The following is a 22,542-nucleotide window of genomic DNA, read 5'->3' on the forward strand; positions in this document are numbered from 1 at the left end:
AATAACAAAGTTTTCTGTTAAATGACATACTGGAGTAATTCAACCACCCATCCCCCCACCCCGCCTTTTTTCTTAACCAAAGAGTAGGTACCCAAGGTTACACAGGTACTTAATGACAGAGGCAAGGTTAGAACCACAGTACCCGGGCTCCAAGGACAGTATTTTTAAAGCTTGCAAGCCTATCATATTTAAAGATAGAGATTATTTGTGCTGAAACATAGATCCTACTTAATAATTCAAGTTTTGCTAAAATAGGAAATAGAATTTAAGTTATACAAATTTCTTTTATAGTGATTTTGGCTGGAATATATCCATTTCATTGACTAAGAAATAAAATTAATTTCATTGACTAAGAAATACCAATACTCTAACCCTTTACTCTAAAAAAAGAAATCCTTATTTTAGATAAAGCCACACTCCAAATAAAATTAATTTCTTTCCACTCTCTTCTGAGGACCAGAATCTGGACAACACAACTAAGAAAAATGAGTGATATTGCTGAATTACATTTTTAGCGTAATACAAGTGAAGTGAGTTTAAAATCAAGTAGAGAAAAGATTTAAAACAAATTATAAATAAGAAAAAATACTACAGAGTGAAACATAAGGAAAAGGTGGTTTCTATTCATGAGATGGAATAAGAAAATTAAATAAATTAGAATGAATATTTTATTTCATATTTACAATACAAACAAAATCAGCTTACCTTTGGCAGGGTTTGATTCATATCCATATGATGTTTTGTTAAAAATATGATGATCACCAGAAGAGGGTATTATCCTTGAATCTGAAATAGGATGAATCCCTTTAACACGGTCAGCTATTGCTTTATGTTGCTCATAAAATCCAAGTTTCCTTGGGGAGCTTGTCACCAATATTTTTTCACCATTTTGTACTACCATATGTTCTTCTCTTTGCATATCACCCGACTGGTGAGTCTCCGAGTTGTTCCCATTCATAACAGGTAGTTCAGTGATTTGCAATAACACTTCCTTCTGATTAGCAGCAGAGGTTTCTGATAAGGAATTAGATTCAGTGCTACATCGGCCTTCTAACCTGTATTTTCCAGGAGACATAATTGCACAGGGAACAGTTCCCATAAGGTCTATTGTTGTCTTTGTAACAGCAGCAGGATTGGAAGAGATCTGAGAGGTAGAATCATTGTGGCCAAAGTTGTCACAGTGGGATGCCATGCTTCCACTTTGAGGAAATGCATCCGTTTCAGACACAGAATCTTCAGTCAAGGCTAAGAACTCTGAAGGTGTCTGAGCTGTTGTAAGATCAGCAGAAAGCAACGGAGATTGTAAAGAGCTTCCTGCCCGTTCTGTTACATCCACGGAACAAGACGGAGAAGCTCTTACTAATACAGGCTCTCTCTCTTGGAACTGTGTAATTTCCAATGAGAATCCAGACCGTTGTACCAATGAAATGGATTGACTCTGTGGAACTGGTTTAGAAAATTTATAGTGAGATGAAAAAGATTTAGTAAGTAGCTTCTTTGTTGACTGCTTAACAGAACGGCGAGTTTGTTCTTCTGTGAATCCAGAATCATCCCCCTCACTTTTGCCAGAACTTAGGCAATTTATAAAGACATTCTTATTAGTTGAGTGCTCCTTTTCCCTTTCAAAATCTTCTGTTAAAGATCTTGTTATCTTCTTATTTCGTGAACTGCTAAAACCAACAGAATGTCTTCCCCTGGTTTTAATATGTTCTTCCAAACTCAGTTTTGGCATACTGCTATGACCAGATTGAGCACCATTTGAAATACTAAGGTTCTGGTTGGTAGCATCTTGCTTAGGTTCACTCCCCTTCTTATGGTGGAAACTAATGGAAGGAGTACGGAATATGCTCCTGCGTTTACCTGTACTACCTGAGCTTGAGTTAGTGCTGGAAGGAGAGGAACTGTGGACACCAACTGTATTACTGGAGGACGGTGAAGAAGGAAGAGAATCATGTCTTCTGCTAATACTTCTCCTGAATATTGGCAACCGGGAGACCAGAGTAGATCGTCTTGATCCTGAGTCCCCCATTGGGACTCCAAGGCTTGCACTGTGATAGCCAACTTAGCAACCTAAAAAAGTTAAAACAAAAAGAACAAGTCAGTAGCATTCAATTATAATTATAATAAAGACATTTTAAAACAAAACATTGTTTTTCAGCACATGGAATAGAATTCGGTTCACACTAAAATAATAAATAATAAAATTCCGATACTAAAGGATTTTTTGAAATTTTAAGTAGCAAAATTACCCAATAATTTGCACAGCAATTTTATAATGGCTCAAACATTTCAAGATTACCAAGAATATTTAGTCTATTGAAGAGATTATTGGGTTGGGAGACACAAGATCACTATTCAAGACCCAGCTTTACTACTCCCACTAGTTCTATAATTTGGTAAACTGATCCTCACACTTTTTATGTCTACTGATTCAGATGTAGTAGCCATGTGACCACCATAATCATTGCCAATTTGGGTAAAATGACCCACCTCTGTCTCTACCGGCCAGCGGCAGATATATCACAAGACTCAACAAGTTACTGATCTGAACTTAACAGAATCACAGACCAGGCTAAGGAATGATCTGACACTAGAATCTTGAGTCAAAGAAAAGCAAAACAGGAAGTATTCTTCTCCTTGGAGTTTGATTTTGGGGCAGTGAGAGATAATCAGGACACTGGCAAATGAAACTAAACCACAAAGGATACAATGCAGGGTTATAAACAAGATAAGGTTATGAGGAAACCATGACTATGAGCTGAAGAAAAGACTTGAATGAAAATTAATTAAACTGGTAATGCTGAAACAAGTAAGAATACATACTGACAGAAGCAGAAGCACAGAAAATTTATGCACCACGTTAATGTCAGGGTGGTGATGATGGAGAAAAAGACGGAAGAGGACGTGAAGGTGGCAGCTCTACAGTTCATTAACTGTGATGTACCAAATACTTTTCTTACACAGATTATCTCTTTTAATGCTTTTAACTGTAGAAGCAGCTACTAATACCATGGTCATTTGACAGCAGAAAGGTTAACTTTCTGTTATTCAGCTAATGAGTGGTAAAGCAGGAATAAGAAACGAATCCTTATGTAACCACAGGATCAGCTCATAATCAGATGATAATTCTGCCTTCAGTGGAGTGAAGAGCCAAACCATGTGCTGCTGAAGGTCCAGCTATGCTTCTACTTCTACAAGAGATTCCCACTTGTATGGTCAATCTTGCCATTCTGATGACTGCTATTTTTCACTGATTTTCATGTGTCCCAACTGGTTCCTGTTTTGCTTTATTTCTGTATTTCACGTAATTCCTTAACTGTAATGTATACACCCCCTACATCAACTTGAATCAGACTGTTTCATTTTGCTGTTTTTTGCAACCAGAACTACCTAACTGAACAATAACAAATACTACATAAAATGACCAGCCCTCCATTTTATTATTCTTACAGAAACATTATGAGATTGATCAAGTGAAATACTTTCATGGTCCTGAAGAAGTATGAAACAAAAATGAAAAAATATATTCCCTTTCAGATTCACATTTAAAAATATTTAATATTTTGTCCCAAATGATATAAAATCTAACAGATTTGCATTAAATGATTTTTATTAAATGATTTCTACTTGCATTCACTAAATTTGAATCTAAATCAACTATGTGTAAAACACTCCCAAAATATCTGCATATTCTTGTAAGCCTTTGGGAGAATAAAGTTTATTTTTTTAAAAGATTTTATTTATTTATTTAACAGAGAGAGGCAGCTAGAGAGGGAACACAAGCAGGGAGACCGGAGAGGGAGAAGCAGGCTTCTGCTGGGCAGGGAGCCCAATGCGGGCCTCAATCCCAGGGCCCTGGGATCATGACCTGAGCCGAAGGTAGACGCTTAACAACTGAGCCACCCAGGTGCCCCAGAAAATAAAGTTTAAAATATAAACAAAGACACTTTAGCTCTCAAAATCTCACAAATTAAAAATATCTAATTTTCCTCCCAGGTTAAATCTAATTTAACCAATTTCCAATTTCCAAAGTGGGATATAAAAAATAATAAAATAAATGCTGACACAAAAGCAAGAAATGCTAAAAAAAGGCCAATAAATATTTCAATATACACAAATACTGAAAATATCCTATTAGTAATAATGGTAAATATCTTGACATTAATGCATTTATAACCATAGATTCACCACCAGCTAAATATCATAATGGTTAATAATGCTCCAATTATAACAAAATTCTTCACTAGGCATTGAATGGAAACAAATCATGCACATTAATGAAAAATCACAACTGAGAATATGTTAACTAAAGCATCAGTAAGACTGAAATAATGAAAAAAATGTATTATTTTTTTAAGATTTTATTTAATTGAGAGAGATTAAGCACTAGTGGGAGGAGGGGTAGCGGGAGGGAGGCAAGCAGAATCCCTGCTGAGTGGGGAGCCCAACAGGGGCTCAATCCCAGGACCCTGAGATCATGACCTGAGCTAAAGTCAGACACTTAACAACTGAGCCACCCAGGCGCCCCTGTGTCAGCATTTAAAAATAGGGACTCATTCAATATCTCTTTAGCAAGTATTCAAAGGATTTAACTAATAAAAAAATTCAGAAAAAAAATATAGTAATTACTCCTCTCTTCCTAAGTGCTTCATGAAAACAACCAGACTTCCTTTGGGTACCAATAATACACTTAGGTTACTAATATATTTAACCTAATTTAAGTAAAAACATCATAAATACTAAGAGATATTTGCACATTGAATGGGATAACATGAAACAGATATAAAATCTATTGGAGATAAAAATCCTTTAGATTTTACTTTGTCTAACTGATAGTCTTTTAAATTAAGGTCCTGATTTCCTACTGAGAGCTTCCCAGCTAAAAAAGAGAAAGATTATATATATATATATATATATATATATATATATATATATATATATAATTATCCATATTTTTTAGAGAGACTCTTCTATGTTTAGATGCTATTTATATCTCCAGATTCATTATCCCCCTCCTATTTAATTCTCTAATTGGACTGATTACTGCTTGCCATTTTCTGTTCATTCTCACCTGCTGGGCATTTGCAGATGTGGGATCACCTGCTTAGGATGCCCTTCCTGCAACTCTGATGTGAAATATTCCTAATTCTCTAACATTGTCCCTTCCAGGATGTCATCCCTGACTCCTTTCCCATTCTCTTCCATTTGGGATGTAATACTACTCCTTTACATATCCTCAAGTATTACCTTACATAGTTAACATCTATCTATCTGACTTCACTATTTGACCTTAAGTTTCTTAGTAGCAAAGGCCATCTTGCTTTGCCTTGAGACCCCATTGCCTAATGTAAGACACAGTTAGTACCTGTCAAGTAAATGAATTTTAGGAAATAAAGTTTTAACTTCAATACATCAGTATTTCAAACCTAAATAAACATATTTTCTGCCTCACTACCATAAATAAATGCTGCAATTTTGAGGTTAATTATATTAAATTACAACTTTTAGAGAGTCATACATTAATTGAAAGCCTTTCCAACTGCAAAATCATTCAATAATCTAAAATTTGCTAATATCTGAAAATGTTCTAGAAGCACAATGCTAAATAAAAAAGTTGAATAAAACAATATATCATCACATCAACTATTAATGAAAGACAAATGTAACACTGCAACATTAATTTTATTTTTATTATAATTTTATTATGACAATCACCTTTTAATTTCTTAATAAACCTTGTGTATATTTTCATATATTTTTATAAATTTCCAAGTCAGATAAAATAAACATCTTTTTTTCAGTTCTCCTCTAATATTTCTTGGTTCAGAAGTCATATCACCTCAATCATAACAGATCCTATAAAATACACAGGTTGAACTAGACCTGCCCATCTTCCAGGGGCCTTTACTACTATGAACATTATTTTCTTTGGGAAAACAAATTTGTTATAAAGAGTGTCTTCTAATTATACCTTTAAAGCTATAAGAATAAACAAAAAATTAGACTATTGTAGACAATATCACTACACAGATGCATAACTTGACCCTACTGGAAGTGGTATGAAATTCAGTTTGATCTCAATTGAAGAAACAGTATCCTTTGCTCTTTAACACCAGGATTTAACAAAAAATTCCCAGAAAGTACTTTATCCAGTGATCGCTGTAACTTTAGCAAACACTATCATTACCCTTAAGAGTGCAACATCAAACAGTAGATCTGTTCTGAATAAAATGAGAGGTGAATCTTATTTGGCATGGTTCAGAAAAATACAAATTCTAGTTAAAGGGGCTATATGCATTGCTAATGTTACCTATTTAAAATAGAGTAAATGTAAAATAAGAAATACTGAAAAATATACATATATATTTTTAAATTATGTGAATACACACACACACACACACACACACACACACACACATACTTTCTTTCATGATTCCAAAGGCATTATCTGGAGTCATAAAAAGACCTTGCAGGGTTTCAGGGGCGCCTGGGTGGCTCAGTCATTAAGCGTCTGCCTTCGACTCAGGTCATGATCCCAGGACATGATCCCAGGGTCCTGGGATCGAGCCCCCACATCGGGCTCCCTGCTCAGTGGGAAGCCTGCCTGCTTCTCCCTCTCCCACTCCCCCTGCTTGTGTTCCCTCTCTCGCTGTCTCTCTCTCTGTCAAATAAGTAAATAAAATCTTAAAAAAAAAAAAAAAAGACCTTGCAGGGTTTCAAAGCAATCATCTTGAAAATGAATACCACATACAGATAGCTATGTCTTTCTGTGCAAGTAAAAGAAACAAAACAAAACCCCCTTCACCTTTTTCTTTCCCAGCATTTTTTCAAATATTTTCCTAGAATTTGAATACCCCTCATATTTTGTCACCATAAGCCAAAGATGAAGTCACCTGACAGACCACATCTGAGATAGTCCTAAATATCGTTTGTCTTTCTCCCCAAACTTGTGATGTTTAGGGAGAAATTTACAAACAAAAATACTTCAAATCCAAGCTCTGCCACTTACTAGTAGCATTAGCTAGAATAAGATAATAATTATTTTAGGTATGAGAAGGTACAACATCAGAAAGAAACTTAGCACTCTGCCTGATAGTGAATAAATTTCCAATTTCTTTTCTGATGCAATGATTCAAGCAAGTGGGGAATAAATGATTATAAAAATGAGCTACTTATCAAAATCTGCCCCAATTATTCCATTTTAAAAATCATCTAAAAATATTGGGGGGAGTAGATTTTCTGAAATCAGAAAAGATTTCAGAAAATAACCCAATACAGCCTAAATGATAATGCTGAAAAGAAAATCTATGATACATGATGAAACAGAAGAAAGAAAATTCACAGAAACCAAATATTCTCTAGGTAACAATTTGTCAACACTAAGAAAGTGATGGCAGAAAATAAATTATATGTAAACATATCAAAGGCCATTGATCAACTTTTACCAAAATTAAATAAAATAAAAGCTTGAAGAAGTTTCCAAAACAATCTTACCTAAATATGTCCTTTTGCCACAGATTCAAAATGAGGCTCACAACCTGTTAGGTGGTTAGGGCTCAGCTGGAAAGTGCTCCAGTCCAGACTCTTTCTATTACAAAGCCATGCAATTTACACCTTAACATTCTTTAACTTTATGTTGTAAAGTATCCTTAAATGAATTTCTAAAATGTTTTACTGTTTTTCCCTTAAATGAACAGGGAACTAATGGAAGAATTTTTAACAGATAAATCACTACCACAACATGAACCAGGGCCACTTCAGCCATAGGGTTAGCGAGGGCAACATGAGATAAATTAAAAAACGGACGGATCAGGACCAAGTGGGTGATCGATCACAGGGAAGAAAATGCAATTGTCAGCTGAAGGCAGAAAGAGTCAGAAATCATATAATTGATCAGGTATGTTTAATTCACAAATTATTAAATTTGCATATAATGTAGCCGCACTGAGTAGATGAAGTTCTTTTCAACAAATAAACAAGAAAATAATCCAAATAGATAACTGCTTATATCAGAAATATCTACCTTTAGGTGAAGACAACTACTAAAAATGATTTGACTCTAAAGTTGATATGTAAATAGAGGTAGACTGCCCCTGATTAGATCTGTATAAATCAATCTCCTTGGAAAAAAAGAGAATGAGTGAGGTCAAATTAGCATAATAATGGGAACCGTTACAATAGGAAAGGAGAATACATTTTAAAGAGATTATTCCAGCAGGATTTAGGGAAGCAGAGGAGTTCCCTGTCCGAATTGATGGAAGACAAGGGGTCCTGATACATATTTAGAAGGACATGTAATCTTGAGACCCAGCCCTATATGATCTTAGTTATTTAGCGACCAGAAGAGACAACAGAAGGTAAAATGACATATAAAAAGGATGGATTTGGGCCAGAGATTAGATAGAATTTAATATTTGAAAGAAGTCAAAAGCTCTATCTACATGTGACCAGGCTTAGGTAAATGAGACTATTTATATTTAAAGAACATTATAATTTATGTTCTGGGGATTTACACACAATGAATGTGTAACTGTTAAGAATGCAGATTCTGACACAAGAATATCTAGACTTGAATTGGGCATTACACATGAGTTGTGTGACTTGAAAGTGGCTTAAAAAGGTATTTAAGCTCCCTGCGCCTAAGTTTCTTCATGAAGATAAACAGTTGCACCTACCTTAAGGAATTTTCATCAGGATCTAGTAAACACACACAAAAAAGCATATTTAGTACAGGGTCTAACATATGATAAGTGCTTTAATAACTGTAAGTTATTTATCAAGAACAATTAACCATGTTTGTACTGTTTCACAACAAATGATTTTTAATTCAACTTAGAACTTTCCAAACCACTCTTACCTGGAAGTTCTAATTCTGTCTACTCAAAGACTAATACTGTCATTTCCTGAGTCAATCCTGAACAGGACAGAATGATTATTAGGAGCTACAATACCTACATGTCCATGGGGCTTAGAATTAGTACTGATATATATGAATAAATAGTGATGTGGCCACTGTTGCATTTTTTAACTTGTCTCTTATAAATAATTCCATTCAACTTGGTCATGCTTTTGACCCAAAATATTATGGGCCATGCTGATCTCCTACCTGACAAGTTTAGTTCAATTTTCCATTAAGTAAATATTGAGTTCAATTATTCAGTCTTAGTTTTTTTTTTATCTTTAACAGAATAATTTAGACTTTTTTTTTTTAAATTTTATTTATTTTGACAGAGAGAGACAGCAAGAGAGGGAACACAAGCAGGGGGAGTGGGAGAGGGAGAAGCAGGCTTCCCACTGAGCAGGGAGCCCAATGCAATGCGGGGCTCGATCCCAGGACCCTGGGATCATGACCTGAGCCGAAGGCAGACGCTTAACGACTGAGCCACCCAGGCGCCCCAGAATAATTTAGACTTTAAGGAGAAAAATAACTGACAAATATTATGAATATCCAAAGACTGTGTCTTAGGCTCAAAACATGATTCCCAAAAGATGAATCTGATAAATTTTTTGAGCAGTGCCAATGTCAGTGTAACAAATACACAACTTTAAAGAGGACAGCACACATCTAAAAGTATGTATACATTTGTTAATAAAGAAAAATTATATTATTTTTTATAATCACATCTTATATTGGAGAAATTTGTGTTGGTTTTAAAATATTATTTTGGAAAAAAAAAATCTTCACAGCAACCTAGCTAAAGTTTCTTAGAAGCAGGGCCTGAGCAAGGGATTCTTGTTCAAGCAATTTATTAGAGAATTACTCTCAGGAGAAGGTTAAGAAAGGAGCTATGATAGGACAGAGGGAAAAGCTAATCAGATATGTGGTCACCAATGGAGACTAGCTTCAGACTGATCCCATGGGATCTGCAGCCTAACTCATGTCTTGAGATATGGCTGATCTTTTGTAGTCTCATGCCAGTCAACCATTTGCAGACTTCTCTAAGGAATGAGAAAAAAAAAATATTTGAAGCATATATGACAGGCAATGGATTATCTGGAATATATAAAGAATTCTTATAAATCAATAAAAAAATCAAATGAGTAAAGAATATGAACAAGCAATTCCCATAAGAAATACACGTCACCAATGAATTTATGAAAAGATATTCAAACCTGTAAGTACCTGGGGAATATAGAAAGAACTCCTACAAGCCAATTAGAAACAAAAAAAAAAAAAGAAAGAAAGAAAGAAGTAGTAAGGAATACAGACAGGAAATTCATAAGAGGAAACACAAATCTTTAATCAGTATATGAACAAATATTCCAACTCCACTATTAATCAGGAAAAAGTGCAAGATACAATTTCTTACCACTAACAGCTTAAAACTAAATAATATCAAGTTTGGGTGAATGAAGTGGTACTTACAGACACTTACGAAGGAGTCCAAATTGTTAAGGTTATTTTAGAAAATTATGTATCAAAATATCAAGTTAAGGGATTTCACTTCTCAGCATTTACCCTAAAATAATGTTCACATATCTGCACAAAGAAACATGTACAAGGATATTCAAGGTTGGTTTATATTAGTTAAATTAAAAGTAATATATATGTCCAATAATAGAATTTTTAAATGAAATGTTATTTATCTATTCTACAGCATAATGTATAAGAGCTAAACATATAAGGTAAAAGATATAAACTGACATAGAAAACAATTTCCAACGCATTTAATTAATAAAATCAAGGGTGCCTGGATGTCTCAGTCAGTTAAGTGTCTGCCTTCAGCTCAGGTCATGTTCCCAGGGTGCTGGGATCCAGCCCTGCATCAGGCTCCCTGCTCAGTGGGGAGTCTGCTTCTCCCTCTCCCCCTGCCCCTCCCCACTGCTCCTGCTCTCTCTCTCTCAAATAAGTAAATACAACCTTTAAAAAATAAAATAAGGTAGCCAAAAGATACATTATATAAATTATAAATGAATTATTAAACTTTAAAAACAGTATGCATAGGAAAAGATCTGCAACGTTGTACTTCAAAGTGTTAACAGGGGTTATCTTTGAACAGGGCCTTTGTCATCAATGAAGACACCAGGGTTATATGCAATATGATGAAGCTTTAACAGTAAGAATGAATTAATGAATTATTTTTATAAGTAAACCTTTAAAAATTCAAATTCAGGTAGTATAACTACATAACTTATCAAAGATTATATAATGTCGAAGTATGATATAGGCATGTAAATATGTTAAAAGTAACTTGGAATGTAGTAGTCTCTGGAAGAAGAATGAACACCTGGGAAAATGGTTTTTCTAAATAATCTGAAAATAAACAATTGACAAATATGACAAAATATAAATACCAATAATCTCTTCAAACATTTTATACATTTTATTTTCTTTACTAAAAAGTAAAGGAGCAACTTTATAATAAATAACCTGCAGTTGTGCTTTCATATCAGCAGAGGGTGCAGGAGATCTTCCTTTTTAACAATAAGGTCTATTTTTCCTACAACTTTCAAAACCAATTGAAGATTTATTGTGCAGTTAATTATCAAGTCCTTCACGTAAATGAAAAATGAAAGTCTCCGAATACATTTGCAAATTATAACTTTTTTTAAATAAATGGTACCTTATAAAAATAAATTGCCTTTGGAATTGAAGGAAGATTCTAATTCTGAACTTGGAAGTTAGAATAATAAAAATAAGAATTTTTTTCAGTTATCCACTTACAACTATGTATAGAACTTGTGTTTTATTTTTATTTTTTTAATATTATTTATTTATTTGTCAGAGAGAGAGAGGGAGCATCAGGCAGAGGGAGAAGCAGGCTCCTCGTTGAGCAAGGAGCTGGATGTGGGACTCGATCCCAGAACTCTGGGATCATGACCTGAGCTGAAGGCAGATGCTTAACTGACTGAGTCACCCAGGCATCCCTGGAACTTGTCTTTTAAAGAGAATTCAGATTCAAATATATCAATTCAAATTTATTATTTATTTTCCAACATTTTTCATTTTTTCTGAAGAGTAGAACATATGTACTGCTTTGGAAAAAACATTAGTATAAAAAGTGTACAAGGGTAGTAGCGTATTTTGTTCCTATTATATGTTGTAAATATCTATCCTTTAATTTTTAAAATTTTATTTGCAATATTGCATTAAACGGCTCATGGTCACAAACACAAATATAAATAAGAAAAAGAAAATACTATCATAGGTCAATATAAGATGACTCAAAACCAGAGGGAAAAAATTTTTTAAATACAAATTAGAATACATATTAGGAGATTACATTTAAAGACGGCTATACCCAACACTTATAAATATGTTATATCTGTGTCTGTGTGTATATTATCAGTAATACAGATACTGACAATACAAATCAGCATAGGCAGTAATATGGAATTCAACATCTTCAATGTATGCTCCAATTTAAACATAAACTGGATCAATATAAATATAAACTTAGATCAATATAATTGGAAGTCAGCATTGGTCTGATAAGATGGAAAAAAAGAAATGAGTGTATCCACAAATCATTACTGCCTTTCTTTTCTTATAAATACCGTTACAGTTGTATCCTTTATAACACGAATGGAAGCATGTTACAGAATATACTCATTTCCATTCAGTTATGTGTTGGCATGGTGTACAAATTCTGTCAGAATCATTTTAAAAACAGAATCTTGGATTTGTTGTGTTTTTTTTTTTTTTAAGTGTTGTCTTCAAATTCAACATGCAATGATCACATTTGTCAATGACACTGTTCCACAATATATCTGTGGATATAATTTCTCTTGGACTCTGTTTCTCCATTCATAAAATTAGAGAACTGAATAGATGAATTCTGTTAGTCCCTCTAATTTATTAAAACGCATGCATACCATCTGTGAAATTTAGGTACACCCTCACATGTGCACACACGCACACACACATGCATCTGATAATAAAATGATATTCTGAATATCTTTTCTTTCATTTCAAAGTTAATAGTGAATGAGATTCAGTATTGCTTCATAGTTAAGTGAAAATAAAGTTCTAGAGAGTACCGCCCCAAACACAGATGTAGTATATGTTACAAAAGAGAGCAAGAGTACATTTGGGAATGCAGTCTATTTGTTACATGATAAAATCAGAAATGTGATTAAGTTTCTTTCTTCCCCTTGTATTTGCTTACATAAATTGTTGAATTTGACCAAATCATATACATATATTCTTACTTTTCTCTTATTTAAAATTGTAGTTTGTAATACATGAATTATAACACAGGTGGATAGAGTTTTTAGAATTTAGGAAGGAAGGCATGGCTGATATTTAACACATTTTAATATTTAAATTCTCTGATACAATATCAGATTAAAATTATTTCAGATTATATCAGATACATTTTAAACTTGTAGAAAAGGCCAATAATAAATGAACAATTAATAGATTTATTCTAGATCCATAAAATATAATTAAAACTAGATTTTACCAAATACATTAAAATATATTTTATTACCTACGTTGTTCTTTTACTTAAAATTTATTTATTTTTGAGAGGAACTACATAAAATATATTATAATAAAGGGAACATAGTAAATTCAACTCATTTCTTTCTTTGTTGAAACACACACACACACACACACACACACACACACACACACACCTTAAACTTTGTAAATAAATTCACTAAGTTATCTTCTAATGAGACTATCGTCCTGCATCAAAGACCACTATAAGGAATGACTGACTGCTCTTGAGTTTATATGGAGTCATATACTGTTCATTTGATAGAAAAATTAGTAAGAGTGAATTCATGAGAGAAGGACCTATGTTTATGCGAAATGGGCTGTGTTAGCTGTATTTGGTATCAAGAATAATGTGCCTGACTTGGGTTGCCACTAGATGGAGATTTTGCATCTTGGAACATTTAAGGAGTTCTACCTTGGTGTTCAACTGGAAGGTGAATTTCTGTTTCTGGATAAAGAAAGAAAAATCCAGTTGGTTAAGTACCTCATTCAAAGACATACAGATAGGTAGCTAAACTAACATTTATGGAGCTCAGAGTTCCTGATAACGGAACCAACTCTAATCGAATCAAACAAAAGAAAAGACTGTCATTGCCAGAAACATGTCCTATTTGAAACAAACAAAAGAATCCTTGTTCTATATATGTCTAATATATCTATATAATTAAATGTTGTTCCCTTTTTATAACTTTAAAACAAAATTTATTTTTCAAGACACTACATTAACATAATTTGTTTTCTTTTTTGCCTTTTGTAGCTTTTTTTTTAACTTAGTCACAAATTCACTGGAAGAGGTGCCCTCCTATTTAATGAATACATAAATGATCTCATTTTAATCCTCCTAACAACTTTATTAGATAACTGTAATTTTTCTTGTCAAATAAATAAATTTGGAGACAGAGAGGTAAAGTCGAGATTTAAATCCTGGTATTTCCAATGCTAAAGATAAACTTTGAAATTATATCAGTCTTCCTGAATGTACAAAATAGATAGAGGGATAATACTACTATATGATATTAAATAATAATATTCTTAAGGCTGTTGCTGCCTTATGTGTAATTGGGAATGGCTTAGTATTCCATATTAGTATTCCAACGACAGATCCATTAGAAAGTAATCAAGAGGACTTTTAAATGACCCTCCAATCAGAAATCACAAATCACAAGGAATGTTAATTCTGCAGGAAAAAAAAAATGCATCCACTAGCAAAGAATCTGCAGAGTGTTGAGTTCAACAGTGAGAAAGAGAGAGAGTTGTTCCATTCCACAAACTTAAGTAGGCTATCAGTTGCATGTACAGGACTAAATAATAAATAAGGACAATAAGCAGGATTTAAGGACATTTTGTAATTCATAATGAAATCTTGAAAGAAGCATGCAGGACGCCTGGGTGGCTTAGTAGGGTAAGTGGCTGCCTTCAATTCAGGTCATGATCTCAGGGTCCTGAGATCAAGTCCCACATTGGGCTCCCTGCTCAGTGGGGAGCCTGCTTCTCCCTCTGCCCCTGCCCTGCCCCCCTGCTCATGCGTGCTCTCTCTCTCTAATAAATGAAAAAGAAAAAGAAGAAAGAAAGAAAGAAAGAAAGAAAGAAAGAAAGAAAGAAAGAAAGAAAGAAAGAAAGAAAGAAAGAAAGAAAGAAAAAAAGAAAGAAAGAAAGAAAGGAGGGAGGGAGGGAGGGAGGGAGGGAGGGAGGAAGGGAAGGAAGGAAGGAAGGAAGGAAGGAAGGAAGGAAGGAAGGAAGGAAGGAAGGAAGGAAGGAAGGAAGGAAGGGAGTGGAGGAAGGAAGGAAGGGAGTGGAGGAAGGGAGGAAGAAAGCAAGAAATACACAAAGAAAGAAAGAAAAAAGAAGCATGCATGCAAGCTTCAAAAGAGTGGAGAAAAATCTACCATACAACAAACAGAAGGTTACCAGAAACTGGAAGAACCTAAAGGACATCCTGCTTGCTTTGTCTGTGGAGAAACAACATGATGGATAGAACACCATGTGGATATACATGGTGCTGTATCCATCTATCAAACATACAGTATACAGTTTTACAGTTTATAGTATAAACTGTATATAAATACTTCAACAATATAATGGAATAATTCAAGAATGAGAGTCATAGTCATATCAAAATAATTTTTTAGTTTTCTTCTGAACATCTTAATATATCATTCTGGTTTTCTCCTATATAACTTAAGGGATACATTTCTGGATCCACATTTTCTGGGTTTGAATTCTGATTTGTGCACTCATTAACACTGAATAAACTCCTTAATGCTCCTCTCAGCCTCAGTTTCACTATGTGTGAAATGGAGAAAATCAGAGCACCTCCCATGGTAACTATTATGAGGATTAAATGAGCTATTGTGTGTTAAGTGCTTAGAACTGTGCCCAACACAGAGGAAGTGTAAGCTATTTTTTATTATTACAAAATTATGTAAAGTGTGTCTGACTTTTCTATTTTAAGAATTTGAAATAGAAATCTGTCTCAAGAATCCAATGCCTTAGATGGGAAAAACTACTGAAGCAGCACCCTTTGCACAATTTTCTCTTAGTAAGGCTTATTTGTTTCTCTGTGAGCTATAAGTTAAGATAGTGTAAATGTGGATAGAGTGGGATAATATTCTCCACAAACCCTTAAGGTAAAGATTTGTACTGTAGCCTGGAAATGACAAAAGACAGAGGTAATAAACCTGAACATTCTACATGAGAGATGAACTCTCTTTTTATTTTCTTCGATTCAAGTATATTTTATGCTGATACCTTGGTTAATTTTATGTTGTTCACACTGCCTAGCATAATAATTTCAAATGCGTTTTATTAAAATAACTGAAAAGCTATATAATACTAGCACACTTTAAAAGTTAACCACTAACAATTTTTCCATTAGTTTAAATATGGGAAAGAATGTATTTTTCTGGCATGTTTTATGCTCTATATGTGCTTCATTTTTTTAAAGATTATTCATTTATTTATTTGACAGAGAGAGAGAGCACAAGCAGGGGGAGCAGCAGGCAGTGGGAGAAGCAGGCTTCCCACTGAGCAGGGAGCCCGAAGCGGGGCTCCATCCCAGGACCTTGGAATCATGACCTGAGCCGAAGGCAGATGCTTAACCAACTGAGCCACCCAGGTGCCCCTTTATATGTGCTTTAAATATATTTTCATTAATACATTAAGCAGCATATTTTGCTTATTTCATTTAAGGAAAAGATATATAAACCACATGTCATTATAATCTAATTGTAGAAAGCAATCCTCGCTGTCAAACCAACAACCAATGAATATCCTTCTTCAGAAGAAAAGGTTTCAATCATCAAATAAATCTGTTAATACCCTCAAGTCAATACTCTCACTTAGTCATGTTTGGAATCTAATAGGAAAAGGAGGAGGGAAGGCAGAGGAAGGAAGGGGAGAGTGACTTGGAGTATCACTTCTATGAAATAAGGTACCATCCTCTCCACTATTTCTTTAAGGTACTCAAGGGACTTCCTGAGGAATAAAACCTTTGACTGATACCTTGGAGATCTTCAGAGACTGGACAGTGCATCCTAGAAAGATTCAGAAGAGGTGAGAAGTTGGTTTTTGTTTTGGTTTTTGGTAAAGTGCGAGATAGTAAAAGGCAAAGTAAGAAAGATGAACCTGACAAACCTCAGAAGATTTTCAAGCAAGGAAAAGTATGGAAAATCACAACTGGAAGTTGAGGATTCAGAAACTGATTCTCTTAAAAGTATCCATGCCTATATAAGCCACCACAAATCCTTGAGGCCCTGGGTCTGAATACCACAACTCTAGCACACACAAAATGCTCAGTGGATTCTCTCCTTCATTCAAATATTAAAATATAGGAGAAAATACCTTGTTTTAGGCACAGAGGATGCAAAAGAGAAGAAGAGACATGAGGTTCCTTTTCTGGTGAAGTATCTATTCCAATGAGGGAGATAAAATATAAACAAGAAATCAAATGAACTTGACAGATAGACAGTGTATATGTCATGTAAAAAAAATAATCATGGTAATGAGATAGTAAGTGAAGGGGGCAAATGTGGAGATAGGGATATTTGAGGTGAATGAAGTATCAGTGGGAACAACCTTTTTTAAAGATTTTATTTATTTATTTGAGAGAGACAGACAGACAGTGACAGAGACAGCATGAGAGAGCACAGGCGGGGAGAAGAGGGAGAAGCAGGCTCCCACCCAGCAGGGAGCCTGACATGGGGCTCCATCCCAGGACCCTGGGATCATGACCTGAGCCGAAGGCAGATGCTTAACTGACTGAGCCAGCCAGGTGTGCCGGGAAGAACATTTCTGACAGAGGCAATATTAAGTACAAACTCCCTGGGTCAGGCATGAGTTTCATCTATCCAAGTAAACAGTGTGAGTAAAGGGAATGCGTGTATGAGATGATCTGGGTCAGGAAGGTGGAGGGCCAGATCCCGTAGGGCCTCACAGGATATAGTGCTATGCTTGGATTGTATTCCAACTGCTAGAAAAAGCCATCAGATTAAAAGAGAAGTTAAAAGAGAAATCTTCTTTGTAAAGGATGGATAGTAGGAGTAACCAGCCAGTTAGGAAATTACTGTAATAGTCCAAAGGAAGAGATGATGGTGATCTGGTTTGGATAGTCATAGTACAGACAAACAAGGGAACAGGCTTGGTTATCTTGGGGTGTGGGGAGTACCAACAAGAACTGCTGATGGACAGGGTGTGGGGGTGAGAGAAAGAGAGGAATAAAAAAAAAATGCCTAGGTGTTTTTTTGTTTTGTTTGTTTTAATATGGTTGTTGGGTTTTTGTCATTTGTTTTAAATGGGGGAAGAAGTGCTACTCAAAATGACCATCATAATGGTAAAGTCAATATGGAATAGATAAATGAAAAACAGACACCCAAAGTATTAAATTATGATCAAATATTCACATAAATAACAAATCTTTTTTCATATTGAAAGCAAAGTGGCCTATGACACAGTTTTTAAATAGAAGCTCATTTCTGACCTCAAAGTTAGATAATTTGGGAAATATGGAAAATACAGGAAAATATAAAAGATGAAAGCATCCAATCCCATCAATGGTACTCTGTGTATTTTTAAATGCAGGGAGTGTTCATGTGGCACAATGTAAACTGAAGCACATGCATATGAGAACTGTACCCTTGCTTTGCACAATTCTGTGCTGCTTAAATTTCATGACTCCCAGTTAACACAAATCATGTAATTCACGCAAAGCAATGAGGAGTATGTATTTTTTTCAGTAATTTTTATTTTTTTTTAAAGATTTTATTTATTTATTTGAGAGAGAGAGAATGAGAGATAGAGAGCATGGGAGGGAAGACGGTCAGAGGGAGAAGCAGACTCCCCGCTGAGCAGGGAGCCCGATGCGGGACTCGATCCCGGGACTCCAGGATCATGACCTGAGCCGAAGGCAGTCGCCTAACCAACTGAGCCACCCAGGCGCCCTTTTTCAGTAATTTTTAAATCACTGAGATAAAGTAAAAATATAATGTATCCTTCTAAGAAATTTCTCACATATTATCAACTCCTCATCTGAGATTTCTTATAGGGATTTACCATAAATTACTTAAGGTAAAACATATAGGTAGTTTCAAACACTTCCGTAAAAAAAAAAAAAAAAAAAAAAGGCAATCTTATACTATACTGTTGTAAAAGTAACTAATCCATTTCAGCTAAATAGTCATTTGATGGCATTAAATGTCTCCATTTTTTAGCTAGACCAGGGTTGGGAGTTTTTATTAATGAAAAGAACCCTACGTGATGCTTTGGATTCCAGCCCAAAGGCAGTACTGCTTCTATTATCAGTGTAGCGGGACCAAAGTCCTATGTGTAAACCTCTACTTGGTAATAAATGAAACTGTTCTGAAGCCTACAAACTCTTTCACGCCTCGAGGGTATACCATTTAGTAAATCACCAGAGCAACACCAGAGGCAAAACCATCTGATCGCACTACGTTTATTTGTCCTCGAGGTGCCTCTCTCCCATTCTGCAAATGATTAATTCACTTGAGGCCATGCAGGCACATAAGACCATCTCTCTGTAGCACTTCGAGAAATCAAGTCAAGAAAGCAGGCAACAAGGTGAAGAATACTGATACAGAGATAGGATATTTCCAAAGAATGTAAATCTGTTTACAGGTAAGTGATTCAGCCTGCTTTATGAAATCTACAAAGTGGGAGATCTGTGTTAGGCATAAAGGAAAATGCAAAATATAGACTCGCTTCCTCCTGCCCTTAAGAGGTTTATAATCTAATTAATTAAAATAATACAAAAGGAAACCGAGGCTAAATGTGAATGATACTGTGGTACTGACGATATATGCAATTAGAGTTCTGAGAAGAGAAGAAAATGAGGCAGACTAGAAAAGGAAACTATTAGGAAAGGAGCAAACTAAGACATGAAAATCTGAGACTAAACAGTTTTCATAATGTTTTGAGATTTAAGAAATTGAGTTCATTTATTCAATAAACACCTATTGAAAAGTATATTCTGTTTCAGGCAGGAGACTGAAGGTGCTCTTCTCTTTTCTCTCACCCTCCAAATGTACTGTCATAAGGCCATGGAATACAAGCGCTACAAAGCACCTAAGAGATGATCACTGAAGCCAGCATTTCTCAAGGTGTAATTCCCAGCCCAGCAACATCAGCATTACCTGGGAAATCATCAGAAATTTATACTGTTGAGCCACAGCCCCAGAAATGCTCAGTCAGAACCTGTGGGTGGTCTCACCTAGCACTCTTTGTATTACTAAGACCCTCAGATGATTCTGATGCATGCCAGAGATTGAAGACCACTGATATAAGCTAACCAGGGAAGAACCTGGAGGCTATTGTGAGGTCATTACTTGATAGTTAACAGCAGAACTAGAAACATGATTTCTAACTCACAAGAGAGTTTTTTTTTTTTTACTCCATTATAAAATAAATGCAATTTTCTGTTGGTTTCAGTAACTTCTTTGTTTTTCCCCTTTCCAAACATGAACCTTGGAAAATTTAAAAGCTGCTTTTAACAGTATGTACTTTGTGAAAAAATGTATTCCCTTTCCACATGGTGATGAACTAAGCAAACTAAGAATGTAGATGTAGAATTTCATTATTTTTATTAATTAAAACTTTGTGATTTTTTTTAATATGGGTTTTTTTTTATTTCAATGACATTTTTATTCTCATTATAAAACACAACGATTAATTATAGCCAGGGATTACAAAACATTCGGGAAGAAAAGAATTTTCTCAGGTGTTGCCTCTTTCAAATCCTCTTCCTTTTTTTAAAAAAATATTTTTTCTATTTTTTTAATTTAAATTCAATTAATTAACATATAATGTATTATTGGTTTCAGAGGTAGAGGTCAGTGATTCATCAGTCTTATATAATACCCAGTGCCCATTACACCATGTGCCATCCTTAATGTCTATCACCCAGTTACCCCATCCGTTCACCCCCTCCCCTCTAGCAACCCTCAATTTGTTTCCTATGATTAATAGTCTCTTATGGTTTATCTCCCTCTCTAGTTTCATTTTGTTTTATATTTTCTTCTCTTCCCCTATGATCCTGTTTTGTTTCTAAAATTCCAAGTATCAGTGAGATCATATGATAACTGTCTTTCTCTGATTGACTTATTTCACTTAGCATAATACCTTCTAGTTCCATCCACGTCATTGCAAATGGCAAGATTTCATTTTTTTGATGGCTGAGTAGCATCCCATTGTATATATATATATACAACATCATCTTTATCCATTCATCTGTTGATGGACATCTGCACTCTTTCCATAGTTTGGCTATTGTGGACATTGCTGCTTATAAACATTGGGGTGCACATGCCCCTTCGAATCACTACATTTGTATCTTTGGGGTAAATACCCAGTAGTGCAACTGCTGGGTCATAGGATAGCTCTATTTTCAACTTTTTGAGGAACCTCCATACTCTTTTCCAGAGCGGCTGCACCAGCTCGCATTCCCACCAACAGTGTAGGAGCGTTCCCCTTTCTCCACATCCTTGCCAACATCTGTCATTTCCTGACTTGTTAATTTTAGCCATTCTGACTGGTGTGAGGTGGTCTCTTTGTGGTTTTGATTTGGATTTCCCTGATGCCGAGTGATGTTGAGCACTTTTTCATGTGTCTGTTGGCCATTTGGATGTCTTCTTTGCAGAAATGTGTGTTCATGTCTTCTGCCCATTTCCTGATTGGATTAGTTGTTCTTTGGGTTTTGAGTTTGATAAGTTCTTTATAGATTTTGGATACTAGCCTTTTATCTGATATGTCATTTGCAAATATCTTCTCCCATTCTGTCGGTTGTCTTTTGGTTTTGTTTATTGTTTCCTTTGCTGTGCAAAAGCTTTTTATCCTGATGAATCCCAATAGTTCATTTTTGTCTTTGTTTCCCTTGCCTTTGGAGATGTGTCTAGCAAGAAGTTGCTGCAGTTGAGATTACAGAGGTTGCTGCCTATGTTCTCCTCTAGGATTTTGATAGATTCCTGTCTCACATTTAGGTCTTTCATCCATTTTGAGTCTATTTTTGTGTGTGGTGTAAGGAAATGGTCCAGTTTCATTCTTCTGCATATGGCTGTCTAATTTTCCCAACACCATTTGTCGAAAAGGACTGTTTTTTTTCCACTGGTTATTCTTTCCTGCTTTGTTGAAGATTAGTTGACCACAGAGTTGAGGGTCCATTTCTGGGTTTTTGATTCTGTTTCATTGATCTATGTGTCTGTTTTTGTGCCAGGACCATCTGTCTTGGTGACTACAGCTTTGTAATAGAGCTTGAGGTTGGCAACTGTGATGCCACCAATTTTAGTTTTCTTTTTCAACATTCCTTTGGCTATTTGGGGTCTTTTCTAGTCCCATACAAATTTTAGGATTATTTGTTCCAGCTCTGTGAAAAAAGTTGGTGGTATTTTGATAGGGATTGCACTGAATATGTAGATTGTTCTAGTAGCATAGACATTTTAACAATTTGTTCTTCCAATCCATGAGCATGGAACATTTTTCCATTTTTTGTGTCTTCCTCAATTTCTTTCATGAGTGTTCTATAGTTTTCTAAATACACATCTTTTGCCTCTTTGGTTAGGCTTATTCCTAGGTATCCTATGGTTTTGACAGCA

At 35.0% G+C, this 22,542-nt stretch overlaps 1 protein-coding gene across 1 annotated transcript in view; it reads right to left on the bottom strand.

Annotated features, from left to right (window-relative positions):
- Window positions 1–22,542, bottom strand: part of CCSER1 (coiled-coil serine rich protein 1) — a 723,573-nt gene that overhangs the window by 570,399 nt on the left and 130,632 nt on the right. The window contains exon 2 of the mRNA XM_028117742.2: window positions 706–2,070. Within this exon, the coding sequence (XP_027973543.1) occupies window positions 706–2,029 (1,324 nt within the window). The 5' untranslated portion in view covers window positions 2,030–2,070. The remainder of the gene's footprint in view (window positions 1–705; window positions 2,071–22,542) is intronic.

This window comes from Eumetopias jubatus, unplaced genomic scaffold (assembly GCF_037043125.1).
Source record: "Eumetopias jubatus isolate StellerSeaLion01/CBP00866 unplaced genomic scaffold, mEumJub1_p1.0 scaffold_2, whole genome shotgun sequence".
Lineage (NCBI taxonomy): Eukaryota > Metazoa > Chordata > Mammalia > Carnivora > Otariidae > Eumetopias > Eumetopias jubatus.